At 44.3% G+C, this 16,251-nt stretch overlaps 1 protein-coding gene across 1 annotated transcript; it reads left to right on the forward strand.

Moving 5' to 3' along the window:
- The first annotated feature begins 2,314 nt into the window (after positions 1-2,314).
- Positions 2,315-16,053, forward strand: cavin1a (caveolae associated protein 1a). Its single transcript, XM_047571976.1, has 2 exons — positions 2,315-3,153; positions 14,454-16,053. The coding sequence occupies exons 1-2, from the start codon at positions 2,644-2,646 to the stop codon at positions 15,219-15,221; spliced, it is 1,278 nt and encodes a 425-aa protein (XP_047427932.1). The 5' UTR covers positions 2,315-2,643; the 3' UTR covers positions 15,222-16,053.
- Positions 16,054-16,251: the final 198 nt, after the last annotated feature.

The raw sequence follows: 16,251 nt of genomic DNA on the forward strand, positions 1-16,251 counted from the left end.
TATTTTTACCGGAAGTCACAATATTTTCTGCATCTGTTTACTTGACATCTTCAATGTGGTGTAGTACTTCAGTGTGGCCACCAGACGGCCACTTATCTGCCTCGGCCTAGCTGACATCATTTTCCTTCAACACTTCCTCCATACTCACTCCCGTTTTCGTCCAATTAATTCTGCGCTCTGCTCTACGTCCGCCAATTACAAGGAAACGTAACTGTACTTGTTTGTATTCATTTTTGTTTTTCTTTTCAAAACTCATGCTTTCCTGAGTGGTTGGCGCCGTTATGTCACATCCTGTTTTAAAACGAACCTTATATATATATATGTATATATAAACTGTCACTTGAAATATGTATATATATAGTTGACGTGTATTTTAATGCTTTAGTTCGCCCCCAGTCCTGACCTAACTTTATACAGTCAGCCACCAGGGGGACCTCTACATTCTCTGGCTTCACTTTTGAGGACCTGTTCCGCTGTCCTTATTCATACAGTCTATGCTTACAACACATGCTGCGTTGTTATTAAGTTCACATCTGGTTTTCTTGTCGATTATGGGACCCAATGCATTAACTGTACATATATTGTACTATTAGTACCGTGATACCGTACGTAATTCAAAAACACCGAAGTTAATTAAACATTTCCTCAAGCATATAATTTATCAAAGAGCTGTTTAAAATGCATTTTATGATTCAGTATGGCTTGAAAACAATGAAGATGATTACATGTTAAATCCGTATCGATCGTTTCCGGTTGCACAAGTTTGGTTTATTTTGAAAGGAATAACCGGAAAGTACCATATGCTACTATATTTGCATTCACGCTGCCTTCTCAAGTGTAATGTCATATAGTTCCTCCCATTGGCCACCAGGTGGCACTAAACCCTCGAGTTTCTCAGAGACCTATGTTACTAATACATTTTACTAATACACGGCTCTGGAGTTTCTAAGTAGATTTCAACTCGACGTTGAAATCTCAACTTGCTGTCTCTTTTTTGCTCTCTATTACTCTCACAGTAATTACAGTAAAAACTCCATCTAGAATTCATAATTACTTTAATTGTTAGAAATAACTACATTGTCACTAGAGGGAACGGCATTTACTCGCCCGATGTACTTGCCAGGTTTCATGTGCGACCCCAACAAGTCTATGTAACGTCAATATAGACGTGAGACGTTTCCGGTGGGTCTTTAAAAAAATAAATACAAACCGGAAACAACAGTGTTTCTCTCTCTCTCTTATTTTGTTTTTAAATGAAAAAACTCTTGATACAATGTTGTGCAGTTCAAACAAAAACACTTTCACAAGTCTGTAGGACTTAATAAGAAGTTAAAATTACTCAGAGTTTCAAGGTGTAATGATGAAAGAATAAAGTGGCGTAGTGATTAAAAGGTGATCAAAGGTAGCAGCATGTCATATTACAGTGAGCATCCCATGGAGGGTAGGGGGTGCAGGGGGGTGGGGGCTTGGGCTCGGGGGGTGTTTATAGTCTTACAGGGCAGAAACTGTCTCTGAATGTAGACGTCCTGCTGCGGATGCTGCAGAACCTCCTGTCAGAAGTCAGCATGGAAAACAGTCCATGGTGGGGGTGAGTGGGGTCAGGCGAGATGCGCTGGATTAGCACCTATGTCCAATGTCCTGGATGGAGGGGAGCGGAGCCAAGATGATTCTCTCCGCTGTACTTACCGCTATCTGCAGACTTCCAGTTATAGGTCTTGCAGGCCTCAAACAAGATGGAGATACAGCTGGTCAGCAGACTCTCTGTGGTGCCTCTGTAGAAGGTAATCAGGATGGAAGGGGCGGGTCCCTAATCAGTGCAGGAAGTGCAAGTGCTGCTGTGCCTTTTTCACCAAAGAGGTCCAGGACCAGGTTAGCTTATCTGTGATTTGCACCGCCAGGAACTTTGTGCTATTGCTGACCTCCAAAGGAGTCATTGATCATACTGTCAACACTGAGGATCAGGTTGGTGATTTTCCACCAGTCCACCAGGTGTTTCACCTCGTCCCTGTAGGCCAGTTCGTTGTCTCCCACAACACTTGCGTCGTCCACAAACTTCAAGAAGTGGTTGAAGACTTTAGTGGTGCATAATTTCCATGTGGAAAATAACCATTATTTCAGAGACTGGCTTATCGCTTTTTCTGCGGTGCAGAGTGTTTTCTTTGCAATATTGCCAATGCCTCTGGTGGACCTCGCCTTCCCCTGTTTAAGAGGAGTCTGTCACTATAAGAGGTGGAGTCAGGAGATATTCTGCTTTGGGACAGAATGGGGTGGAGCCCCGGCAGCAGGGGGGCAGTGGGTGTAAGAAGGGAAAAGTCTGACTGGATGGTTTCACAGAGAGCAGAGGCATTTGAGTCAGGGCACACATGCTTCAGCTGTGAGAGGCCCAACTCCCCTTGGCTGGCTGGCTGGCATCCCAGAGCAGAGGCAGAGAGAGACAGAGAGGGCTCAAACTGAGATACCGGGGGCGAAGAGAAGCCTTAACTAAAAAGCTAAACTTGTGAAGAGGCAAAGCGGTGGTTGGAAGTTGAGAGGAAAGTTTTAGGGACTGAGATCATTGCAGCGTGGCTTCTGGAGATTGTTTTTCAGTGGTGTATTTTTAACTGTAGTGAGCGTGCCCACGGCTTGTATTTAGAGTTGACAGCTATGGCGGATACAGGTGTCAAGAAGGAGCATGCAGCTGTTGAGGAAGTGCATTATGATGATGATGAGGTAGCTCTGGTGGCTGCTACCACAGACCCGGCAGTAGACGATGATGATGATGATGAACCGTCTCAGGAGATGGACCTGATACTGGCCACCGGCTCAGGAGGCAAGAGCGAGGCTCAGATGAACGGAGCCATGGTCCTCTCTCTGCTAGACAAGATAATTGGGGTGGTGGACAAAATCCAGCAGACCCAGAATGGGCTCGAGGCTCGGCAGCAGGCCATGGAGAAGTCGGTGTCAACCATCCAAGGGGAGCTGGCGAAGCTGTCCAAGAACCACGTCGGCACTGCCAACACCGTCAACAAAATGCTGGAGAAGGTGCGCAAGGTCAGCGTCAACGTCAAGATGGTGCGCAGCAACCTGGAGAGGCAGGCGGGCCAGATCAAGAAGCTGGAGAGCAACGAGAACGAGCTGCTCAAGAGGCGCAACTTCAAAGTCCTCATCTACCAGGTGAAGTGTGACGAGAGGCTGTTCTTTCATTGCTTTCGCCACCTGGACAAAGTAATAGTAGATATTCATTGATTGGTAAAGATACCATAGATACACGATTAATATTTAGACGTGGCTGTCAATGTGCATGTTGTTCCTCAAATGGGTGTGTTGCATTCCCCACCTCCCAAAGGAAGGTTGGGAGGGAGTGTGAAATTCACCTGAGAGGCCGTCAGAACCTCCTGACATCATTTCTCCAGAGAGAGCTAGAGTCACACTGCCGCATGAGTTGATGCCTGTTAGCGAAAAAGAAAAGCGGCGCAATAGTCTTTCAGGGCTCGGGATGGGGGCCAAAGCTGCAGCTCTGGAGTTTCCATGACATAAACGCCCGCTTCACTTTTTCCTCAAACTTAAATGAGGCCGTAATGTTTACGAAGGGCCCAACGCTGCACTTGGCTATGTAGAAACGTCTTCTGGTTTATTTACTCTCAGTGAGAGGTGGATTCCTTCTCTCTCCGGTGAAGAGAAAACCAGCAGGAAAACCATGGAAAAAGTGAAGGCAGGTAGAGGCCCCTCCCACTCCACAGGACTTCACGATTACCCAATGAAACTATATAAAGACGAGTGGGTGTAAATAACAGTATAAGGCCTATAAAACACTGGCATGACGGGCTACTTGAGACTGAACCAACGCCCCACCTCTGAGGGGACAGATAGTTGGCAGGCCACCGCTATGTAAGATGAAGATGTAGTTTTTATTATGAAGACTTCCGAGAAGTGGGGCGCACTTAATAATCCCACGTTTACACAAATGTTAGTGTTTACGCACAGAAGCGGAGCTCAGTTTTATTTTTACAAGTGCGGGATCGCTTTCCCTCACAGGAACAGTCAGAAACCACCAACCACGCAGTAAAAATATAGCAGTGAAAGAATGTATCAGCTCACACGTGTGCGACAGTGACCGACAGGAACACGACATCAGACCTCTGCAAGCCCGAGAAGAGAGGATTTCTCTTCAGGAAAGGTGAATCCGAGGGATGAAAGCCACTCATGAGCAGAGTTTACTTCAGATTCTATATTGACGGTCACAAACTTTTCACATCACCCTCCTGGGATGTAGACTGTGGGAGCAGGTTACACTATTGGCATCTAGCAGCAATCCAGTCATACATATTAGGCCTTAATAAATTACTCCGCAAAGCAGGTGCCTCCTGCTGTGCGCGACACTGCGTGCTCTACTGCGAGCGTGTCCAAGTGCATCTGTGCAGCAAGACCATTGGCAGATGAGTATCTTACAGAAAAAGAAACAAAAACGTCACAATCCTCCAGCTGTATTCGTGCTTGAGCAGACACGGAATGAATCACGCTAATTAGCTCCGCCGTAACGAGCATTATCGGCGTCTGAGCTCGTTAAGTCGTGTTTTTAAAGCACTTGTAGGAGCGTTGCTTCCATGCGGCGGAGGCTGTTTTGAGCTTCCACATTCTATTTATTCCCTGAGAATGGCAGCACCGTGTCCAGTTTAATTGAGCGACAGACACGGGCTGCAGTGTGAATCAACACTGGCTCCCAGTCAGGCTTCACTACTTTCCACTGCCTCATTGTGTGTTAGAGTGGGATAAGTTTAGAATTCTAACTAGGGGAAGGATGAGATCAGGGTCAGGGTAAGGCATGTAGAGGTTAAGGTAAACATCAGAATTAATGCAAGCTCGTTTACCACTGTGTGTGTGTGTGTGTGTGTGTGTGTGGTCATTCCTCATGAATATTAGCTTTCACCTACAGTGCCAGTGTCGGTGGGACTAGAATCTGAGTATGACAAGTGAAACATTTTCAAGCTGATACTGCAGTATTTTTTTCTTTCATGTGCACTCTCAGAATAGTGACATACTTCCGGAAAAACTTTGACAGGATTGCATTAAAATTAAACCTCCAAGCATATTAGCAACGCAGGATCCCCCGGCAACAGCGGGGTGCGGCCTTTTTTTTTTACTAAATTTATATTACAGATCCGCTGGCATGGGAGTATTTAGATGCAGAGTATTAGCTAAAAATAAAGTGCCTCATGTAATAGTAGTAACTTTGCAGAATGGCCCATAGAGATCGACTGATATATCCGCCGGCCGATATGCAGACCGTGCAGCCCATACATTGCCCCTCCCCCAGTGGCAGAGTGCGTGTAGCTGGAAGCTGGAAAAAGGTTGCACCCTACCTAATTTTACCTGTTTATTTTGTATGCTTAAGAGCGTTAAACATTCATTTCAATAAATGTTCATGTTTTTGGTTAAAATGACACTTGTAACATTTGTTATCATGTCATTTTCATTATGTAAATGGAGGTAGAAAAGCAGTATCAGCCCCAGTATTGGCTCAGAAAAATCAGCAGCGACTATCGGCCGTCGACCAAGGCTGATGTAAGGAAAAAAACGGTATCGGCCTGAGAAAATCCATATCAGTCGATCTCTAAGTAGAATCATATATGTCTGTGAAGGTTCTCAGTCATCCAAGTCATGGTAATCCAAAAGGTGTTAGAAGGAAAGGCACCTGGATTTCTTTAAGAAATCAGCTGCACCAGTTTCTGGTTATTACAGAAACAAGTCAAGCAAGTTTCTGATGGGTTTTACCCACACAGTTTTCCTGTTCAAACCACAACTTCCCACTAGTCTCTCAGAAATGAAGCAGCAACTTCAGCAAAACGTCTTCAGGAAGTTCTACAAGTCCAGTTGCCTTTCTTCAACGCCTTTGGGATTAGAATCATACATATTTTGTTGTTAAATTATATTGTTGGTAAGCATCACTAGTGATTTGAAGCCATTCATATCCTGACTGATCTTTAATGATAAATCAAAATGATTACTGTTAGCCTGAGGCCACATAACTTGTAAACACTAAAACAGGTAATTGCTTAAAAAAACGCATTTGCTCTTGTCACTGGTGTAGCCTGAACGTGTGCCTCTGAGTATCATTGATTTCAATATTTTTTATTAGTTGGTCTGAGTGTTTTTGTCATCCACAGCAATGTTTTGTTTTTCAGTTTAAGATCCCTGATTGGCAACCGTTTAAGCCATTCTTGTGAAACCCACAAAGCAGTAGTCATAGTAAACACGTCAGTTTAATACAGGGTGACGATGTTGAGTTAGCTCGCTGATAATACACCCACTGATTGATCCACCCCATTAACACTGAACATTATCAGCATCCCCTCCCTGCAAGATTTGAAAGAAGCTGCCACAGTTTGAACATTAATTGGTGTCTTTCTGGAGGTGAAGTCTACCATGAGGCCTTCAGAGCTCTGTACACTAAAAATGACCAGTGCCACTCCTCTCACAACCTCCCTGCATGCCGTCTCCTTGGCTATATTTCCTATGATATAGCTTGTGGATCAGTTGTCTGTACAAGATAAGAAATCATTCAAAAATGTTTATTTCCTCGTTTCCTCCTAATCTCACACATCAGGCTTTTGACTATATGACGTCACAGGCCTAATTTCCTTCTCAGTTGTTTACTGCCAGAAACGACATTGATAAAGGGTTCATAGATAACACAGTGGCTCTCCTGTGCAAGCTTTATGCTTTATAAATATTGTCAATTCCCCTTTCTCTATGCAGCAGACCTGTATTTAAGTATTAAGGGCGCCGTGTTGATCTTTCCAAACAGCTAAAAAGAGCCTTTGTTAAGCATTTGGGTTCTTAGCTGCTCAGCGTAGGAAAAGGAAGGGTAGTCTGCAGGCCTGGCCCAGCTATGGCAATGTCCAGTAATTGTCTTGGCTTTAAGCTAGCTTAAGCTGCTGCTGGCAAAACCCTTTTAAATACTCTGGCTCTGACTCACGTCAACCCACCACCATGTTCCATATGGTCTGCCCAGGCAACAGCAGGAGACTTGTATAGAAGAGGAGGTCCTGCTGTGTGACTGTAATCTGTACAGCGGCCCCAGGACTCTCTGCGCCAATATTACAAATGACAACCAAGCACTCCCATGGTCGACAGTCCCTAGGCACATGGATAATTTCAAGCAGCTTTCTAAACATTCCCAGCTGATTAGAAAGTTAGATTATTCTCGTATCTGTAGAGTCAGTTGTGCAGCTGAACCCCACTGGCTTTATTGATTTATTGATTTAAGACTTTAGCCCCTTGTCATGCCACCTTTATGCGTCCGTATTTTGAACGGGTTCACATCAGAGTTCTGATTGATCCTTATGTCTCTGATGGCCGGTCATGTGCATGCCATGTTTTCTGTTTTCATGACGCCCATTATCTATTTTATTGCGTGGGTTAGTCTAGTTTAGGCAATGCGATAGTGGACGTCCGTCAGGCTGTGAGACGGTCCCGCTGTGCGTCTCTAATCAGTATGTTTGGCTGCAGCTCAAGGACGGTGACAGCCATGTGGCCAACTCTTTCAGGGAGATGCAAGACTTCTCGGTTACAGGCTACTTATCCCACCGCGGCCTCACAGGACTTCCAGAGCTCAAATCGCAGCCGACAAGCAGACTATAACTATATACTCTAGAATCTGGAGTAAGTGGAACTCTAGAGTCTAGACCCAGATTCAGATCTGGAGGAAGCTGTCGGCTGCTACTGCTCACTGATTCCTGGCTTCCACAAATGAAGTGGACGTCTCCATCATTAAAAAGGGTGTAGTTATAAAGTATTCAGCAGGCCCTTGCAGTCAGGTGCGGGCACATCTACCAAAAAGCACTCAGGCAACAACACCAAGTTGGCGTTCTGAATAATTCTAGTGGCATCTCTCTTCCCCTTGTGCCAGCACACCCACTTGTTCTTCTTCCTACCTCCTTCTAAGGTTGCCTCCCCTGTCACTGCCTCTATCAGTTTAGCCCATTTTACTCCCACTCAGATTCCTAATCCAGAACTAAGGGCACGGCTCATTCACTATTTGCTGCAGCACTTATGCACATGCCACTCACTTTCTGCCTCCATCCATCTGCGCTCCTATTTCCTGGGTGGGTGGAAAGATATCTGGCAGGCTCCACATAGTTCACTATTGCATGTCAGCAGGCTGCTTCTGAGTTTAGCTCCATGTATGTAAAAAGTCATCCGGCAGCTCACGTCCATGGGTTCCCCGCTAGAAGACGGCGACGAAAACGCAGCACGCCAGGAGCCAGAGGAAGTTACACTTTGAAGACACCTGCCCGCATATCTTATCACGGGGCTGATTTTATTTGCTCTCATGACTTTCTGCTGCCGCCAGCAGCTGTAACGAATCTATTTTTAGCCCCACTAAAGCTCATGTTTTAGCTCATTTGTCTCAGGGGAGCTAGGTGTAAGACCAGCACTTCATGGCATTTCGGTCTGTTTACTGTGCGTGTGTAAGAACTTCCTGGAGTCTACAATGGTTGCCTGACAAAAACTTTGCGGGAAGTGGCTGTGGCTGACCAGTTCCAGCAACGTGTCCCTTTTACGCTAAGCTTGTGGCTTCCCGTTTTCTGTGCAGGCACTGGCGGCGTGCCGTATATCTTTTCATCTACAGAATGCAAATGCGCGTGTTTCTCTAAACATAAGCGCTTTAAAGGGACGCAGTTATTTCCCCCTTTGCGACGCCAGGCAGAGCTTCGGTTCTTTTGGACCAAATTTGGTCGTCGTGCTGCTCTGATGTCCTCTCTTGCTTCTCTCTCAGATGAAAAAAAACATAGAGACAAACATTGTGTTCACGACGAGGAAGAAGGAGTAAAACCCCAAAGCAAAAAAAAAAAGTCCCTTTTTGTTTGTTTGTAATTTGCTTTCCCCCTTATATTAAAATGTGTTCTATTGATGTCACTGCCAGCATCCTCAGCTATTGTTGACTTTTCTGAGGGTGTTGGTATATCCCTCTGTCACTATCACTTCTTGTTGGTCACTGAAGAGTATTCATTATTCTAGATTCTGATCATTCTGTGAGAGGATATTTGCCTAACATGGGCTGAGTGGTTGTGCGTCATTGGCTCACTAGTTTGGGGGGGAAGATAAAATAACCTCATTCCTGATCTCAGGCTGCGACTGCCGTCCCAAACACACACACACACATCTCTCAGCGGCAGACAGGACCTACCAGCTGGGACGCCGATCAGGTCTCCCCACAATCTGAACAGTTGTAGTTGTCATCCATCTTTCTGGCTGGCCAACAGAAATGTGTCCTCGTGCCACATCTCGACTCGGCGGAGGCCGCTGATACTCTCCACCCTGTTTATTCCAGCATTTGTAGCCACACCCTTCTTCTATGAGGCCACAGCCAAAATAAAATGTTGGCCAAATGATTTGAGTTGGTGTATTAAGGGAAACTGTTATGCTGCCTAAGGTTATAAATAAACTAGTAGCAATGTAGTGGGAATGGAGTAGTGTCCTGTTCTTTTAAGCTGGTCTGCGTTTGCAATCAGCAGCTCCAGCTGAAATACTGTACGTGTGCAGTTCTAACGAACATATTGTGTGCGTGTCAGCCCGTGTACAGTAGTAGTTGACCACACACTGAGCTTTTTCTTTTTTTTGGAGCATGATTAAGTTGAAACTGTTAATGTTTCATCCATACATTTGCTGTTAATGCGCGTAACCGTTAATTCTATAACTGGACACAGTGCGTGAGAAAGCGAAGTGGTCCGTGCAGGCCCTCGGTTGTGCAACAGTCAGGTTACCCCTGTGGTGTATTTCACCACCGCTGTGACAGCTTGCTGTTTTGCCACTGGTATGTGATTTATAGGGTGTCAGTGAGATCTTACCAGGTCACTGTTGGGTTTTGGGTACCCTTCGCATTAGATTTTGCACGCTCAAGGATCTTTAGCAGGGTTATTCGATATATTAATAGTGTTATAAGTGTGAAAAGTATTAGTTTTAAAAGTGATATGTTTGGATGAACCTACTTTTAAGGCTTTTAAGTAACTCCTTCAAATGAGATCCAGACAGTCTTGTATAGCTCAGTCTGAAATAGCTCTTAGCATGTATTCAACTTTCACTTGACTTACTATCACACACAGGAGCTAAATTCAGAGCAAAGAGAAGCAGCGGGGATGATTCACTGGATGATTCACTGATTTTTCCCTCCGCATATAATTTGGCATAGGACCTAGTGGTCATTAATCATAGGACTAAGTCACTAGCAATGTGTTCCTGGGGACTTTTCAGTTATGTAGATCAAAGCTGTTCAAATGGTTTACGTGTTCATGGCAGGACCTTCCAATTGATGCCAAAGCTCAAAGTAGTTTCAATCATTCAAGCACATGAATAAGACATTTGATATGAAAATTGTTAGGTGGGCTTGACTGAAGCTGCTCTCACTGCACCCCTTTGTCAGTATGAATGGCAGCACTGGACAGGAAGAGATAGTTATATAACATGTTCCAGTGTAGCTGCTGGTTCACACAGCAATGCAAATGGAAAAGTACATTTTCCACCTTTGCTCGGGACTAACCCTGCTGGGATTTCAGGGGATTCAGTGGCATGGATGTGGTAAGGCTGAGCTGTGGAAAAGGGCTTCCCCGTGTGTGTGAAATCACAAATCACTGTGACAGAAAAACCAAGGAACTCCCTTCCTGTGGCCAGAACTGTAACATGACATCACCGTGTTGGCTGTGTGTTATACATAAGTCCCCTCACTGAATGAATCTGTCCATAGACCGAGTGGGATTGCTTGTTAATCTTTCCGTTACACACAAGAAACTTGGTGCCATGACAATTTTGCATTGTGTTCTCTCAGTTTCGAGAGTCGCCCCCAAAAATGCCTGAGGTGGTAGGCGGCTCGCTAGTCCTCTGTGAATTGTGAGCCTTATTTAGGAGAGTGTGGGAGGCATCAATATTAATGACCGGAGCACATTAGCATCCTTATTTTAGCCTCCGAGCACTCTTTAGGGATCAAAGCATCACGATTCAGGCCTGTGCACGCAAACCTCCAGCTCTGCTTCACGTCAATCTTTCGTTTGCCCTTCTTTCACATCGTGGATGGGCACATGGGTCAGGGATATCACTCATTGTGAAGGCTAAGTTCGCAGCTGCAAGGCCTGGACAGGATCAGACAGCTGCTCCTGTGACTCACCAGAGAGGCCTTTCATCACACTGCCTGAGAAGGGATGATGTGTGTCTGCTTATCCACAGGCCTGCTGCACGTCTGCGTGCTTGAATATGGACCAGAATCCTCCATATTATTGTGCGTGGATTCATTATCAGGTTACTCTTGTAGCATTTCCTGACTGACACTGACTGTGTAATTAATATTATTACTAATAATGATATTCTACACATTTTATAAACGTGTTTTTATTAAAAATGCAATATATTACGACATTTGTATAGAGCGTATACCTCTCTAATACTTCACATACCTGCGTTAATAAAGTCTAATGCTCAACAACAGTACACAGACAACATATTTAAATTCCTCAGCAAGAATACAGAACCTTGTGGATTAGTGGCGGTATTGTAACTGCAGCCAGAGGAACAGAGAAGGTGATGGAGTCAGATACTGTAGATGCCATCGGCTTTAGTCAAAGCTGCTGCTGTGGTCTCAGTATAGGACTGATTGAGGGTACTGTTTTCCTCCGTTGTCCATGGTAACAGTCGGTGGTTACATGATCCCCAAGCCCTTGTATGAGTCAGACCGACAACATTTACTCTCTGGTGATATTTAGACAATGAAAAGGCACTGCTTTTGTTCTGTGCGTGGTCTAAATTACTCTTGAAGGCTCGTTTTCACAGTTGGTTTGAAAAATGCCCACAAATGGATTATCGCCCTCATGGGTGATGATTCTTCTTCTGGCTGCATCTTAGCCTCCTCAATGCTCGTCTCTCAGTTGGCTTTTCCTCGATTTAGGCTTCCCCCCCCTCATTCTGCTGGGACTTTTTAATTGCATCTCCTGTGTTGTGAACCTTTAGAAAGCCGGGGCGCCTCAAACAGTTGTTGACTTGTCTGAGCAAATCAAATGAACACTTCAGAGATCACAGTCTTCCCACCCGATTTTTCCATGAGGTACGGTTCGCACCGTGGTCGGGGGAAAGAAGCAACAGACCTTCTTCTCATCGAGTAGAGCACGCACATTCCCCTGGTCGGTAAACACACACATAGTGCCTAATTTTCCACTTCTGGTAAGTGGGAGGAGAGAGGAAGGTAACACAGGGACACTGATGTACTGACTGTATTAGTGCTCAGTTCTCCGTCTCGGTGTTGGTAATTAGGGCTGGAAGCCCAAACACTGATACTATCACAATTTCCACAGAATGAGTCAGGTTTTCAGAATGTAAACAGGGAAACGCTCCAAAAGGCAAAGTTCCCATGGGCCTGGAAAATATAAATATGATATGCAACGATATCTTTGTATGTCTTTGTAATTAGCTTACCAGGTTAGAGGCAATTCAGTATCACTATTATGTCAATTTTCCATCTGAGGATATTGAACGGCTGATTTACCAAACTGCGCTTTCTCATTTGCTCCGCAACAGTACCTTTTCCAGTAAATGCTTTCAGAGAGCAGGCCATGTGTCAGGATGTGCACAATTTATTTTTGTCGTATTGTAACGCGCTCGCAGCAACTGAGAATCTCCCGTCAGTGGGATATATTGTTGTAGGGAGGTTCAGCTGTTTATCCCTCTGAACTACCACCCACCAGAGACAACACAAGGAGGGGGTTGCTATGGCAACGGGGCGCTGTGTTTATCTGTTGCTGTGCGGCAGGGAAGGGTCCTGTTTTGGTGGGTCGGGTGGCAGGTAGCCAGAGAACGGTAGATGGAATCCTGAGAGAGGGAAAGGCCAGCTCAAAATAAACCCATACAGAGCGGGTCGGCCATATCTGCGACATACGCAGCGCCAGATAAGGAAGCAATCTCCGTTTTACGATAGGATCGTATGGCAATATTTGAACAACCAAGGGAGATGTGCTGTTTATGTAGTGTGATGGGGTCTTATAGTAAGCGGAGTGTAACTATAGCTGTTGATCTGGGAGAAAATATCTTACATGTGAAATTATCTGCAATTGTGTATTTGCTGTGAGGACAATTTTTCTTCATATTAAGTGACTCACATTGCTGTCTGAACTGAATGATCACGTGTTTGTGACTGCCTTATCATTATCGAATACAATACGTATAAAGAGGATGCAGTTTTTTTGTGCGTTTGTTCCTTGAGATGAGAAAAGAGAGAAAACGTGGATTAGAGAGTATACCACTGTCGTCAACGGTTTAAACTGGACATCAAGGGAGAAGTAGTAACATTTTCACTGTCCACTGTGCAGCAACAATTTAAAAGGCACAGTCTCCCTTAGTTTTGTGGAGATGGTGATGGTGCAAGAGGAAAGTTCGCAAAAAGCTCTGAGGTGTAGCGGGATGGGACCAGTGATCCCTCCGGGAGTCATAGACATTCTGTTGCAGAACACATTCTTCGCGTAGTACAGCTTCCCCCTGTGTGAATATCTGGTACCACGCTGACAGTCTTGCCAAACAGCATGTAAATATGGTTGCTACGGCAATTGTTGATTTGCAGCTGTCAGCGTTACAGCAGTATGGTCTTTGTTTATATGAGTAATGTGTCCCTTAAACTGTCAAAGGGTAGGAAAGGATGTAGAAATAAATCAGGGGAACTGGTTTTAGAAGAGGCTACATGAAGTACAGATTGTATGGTCCTTCTTCTGGGTGCCCATATACACATATTTTTGACCACTGAAACTGTGCTAACGGCCGAGGATAAAGATCGTCTTATATTTAATCTTATGTAGTTTGTAGATAATGTGTACATTTTCAAAACTTTCCTGTATATAGAATGTAAGCTGTAAATCGCTGCTGTAAGACCCAATACAGAAAAGATTGCTAAATGACAGGAAATGCAAATGTGGTTACATGCAACACTTTGTTGGTTTTAGTTTCGACATGACTGTTGCAGATTATATGGGTTTTCTTTGAAGAACAATAGTTTTGTTATTATTCTTACATACTACATATGACTGATATGCAATGATAGTTCTCCTGCTTTCTTATTCTATTTCTTACTACACCTTAACTGGCTGGCACATTGTTGTTGACATATGATTGACACCACTAGATGGCACTCTGCACCAGCTACATGCAGTGAACTTTTGTGCCCACAGAAGGTGTGAATGACACATGACTCTGCAAAGTATCATGCTCACATTTTCAGTTTCATATCTAGCAAGAAGGTCCATAATAATGGCTCAATTATCAACATGTTAAATTAAATACTTTAATTCACATGAAAGATACAAATATTATCCGTGGAGCCCCATGTCTGCTAACACTGGTGTGAACGTTTAATTAAGGGTGATATTCAATACACACTGTGTAATTTCTTGATATAGAGCTAATGGGCTTTTGTCTTTCTTCTCTGTCCTGTTTTGCACCCATAGGACCAAGTGAAGGCACCAAAGGCGTCTAAAGTCAAGACAGCAGAGACGGTAGTTGAGGGTACAGCAGTGGAAGGCCTTGAGAAAATACCTGAGGAGGGACAAGAGGGTTTACCAGTCAGTCTCAACTCGGATGAAGAGGTGGAGGTGGAGGATATAATCCACGAGACTCGTAAAAAGCGCTTCCAACGTACAACCAAACAGCAAGTGGACAGCCTAAAGAAAGTCTTCTCCAAAGAAGAAATTGAGAAGACCAAATTAAAGACCAAGGAAAACTTGGAGAAGACCAGGCAGAAAACCCGCGAGAACCTGGAGAAGACGAGACAGAAAACCCGTGACAACCTGGAGAAAACCAAGCACAGTCTGGAGAAGAAGATCGGCAAGCTCGGGACCCGCATGACCCCCAACATGGAACGAAGGGCAAAGATGAAGAGCTCTAAAGAGAAGGTTAAGAAGTCCCTCACCCCTGACCATAAAGTGTACGCCCGCTCCAAGACCACCGTGTACCGCGTTCCCCCGTTTACCTTCCACGTTAAGAAGATCCGAGATGGGGAGGCGGAGGTCGTGCAGAACACAGAGATGGAGGAGGTGGCCGACGCCGAGATTCAGCCCGAGGGAGACGAGAACGGGCTGGGTGTGCATGTGGAGGTGGAAGAAGGGGAGCTGGTGTGTGTCGACAGCCCGGAGATGGATACTCTGCTGGAGGTGACTGAGGACACTCAGCTGGTCAGTGTGGAGCCAGACCACCTAAAGAAGGCCCAAAGCGACTAGACCCTCCCACATGGCTGTAAAGGAAGACATACAAGGATGATAAGGAGGAAAACAAGATTCTTGAGTCTAATCACAAGGACACAGTGTGGGTCGTAGAGACATGATCGTGACGTACATGACATCTAACTTGTTTTCCGTTCTCTTTTTATTGTACCCAACAGGGATGACTTTCGTATTTGCTCATATTTAGCATGTACAAAAAAGAAAAAGAAAACAAAAACAAAGCTAGCATTAGCATTACCAATATTTGCTGTTTGTTGTTGGTTTGATTAATTGTGTGGCTATAAGAACAGAGGTATAAATAGTCCTTGCTATTAAGATGTAATGTTTAGTTTTTCACATGTATTACATGCACATTAATATGTATGGCAAAAGAAAGTTGTTGGCAGGATTCATGTTTGTACGGGATGGTGTAAGTAATGTAATGTGCATGAAACAAAATGTAAACAAGAAGGCAAGTCTTAGGCCCACAGAAAATGAAAGAAGAACAAGGCAGGAGGAGAAAGTACAAATGCAACTGGACTTAAAATTTTACCCCTGATAATCAAAAACCACACTTTCTCAAGCCTGGTGCCAAAGGTCACAGTGTAGTTGTGATTTGTCATTGTAGAAGACTGAAGTGTCAATGTGTAACGTGTAATAAATCATTTTGGGAACACTGAAACTGACAAATTGAGAATCGAAATGTGTAAACATTTATGGGTAACGCCAGAAAGAAAAACACACTGTTGTGCAATCAAGGCCAAATGTTTTATCTTTTTGAGGACAGCATGTCGACATCCTGTATGTACATTATCTGTGCTTTGATATAAAACATTGTATGATCCTTAAACGACCTACCCCTGAATTTTTATGTTGAAGAATATCTTTTGCTTCTCTGTTCCATGTCCCTAACTTATAAATGAAAAGATTTTGAGCTGTAATTTAATGAAAAACTTGAAGTTGATAGTAAGGAAATTTAGAATGGAACCTTTGTTGCGACCTTTACAGTTCATGCTTAAAAGCGTGGTTTCATTATCACTTAGTGTAA

Source organism: Mugil cephalus, chromosome 20 (genome assembly GCF_022458985.1).
Source record: "Mugil cephalus isolate CIBA_MC_2020 chromosome 20, CIBA_Mcephalus_1.1, whole genome shotgun sequence".
Lineage (NCBI taxonomy): Eukaryota > Metazoa > Chordata > Actinopteri > Mugiliformes > Mugilidae > Mugil > Mugil cephalus.

Coding starts and splice junctions, on each gene's coding strand:
- cavin1a (XM_047571976.1), top strand. CDS start 2,644: ATGGCGGATACAGGTGTCAAGAAGGAGCATGCAGCTGTTGAGGAAGTG. Junction 3,154..14,453: donor TCAAAGTCCTCATCTACCAG/GTGAAGTGTGAC, acceptor TTGCACCCATAG/GACCAAGTGAAGGCACCAAA.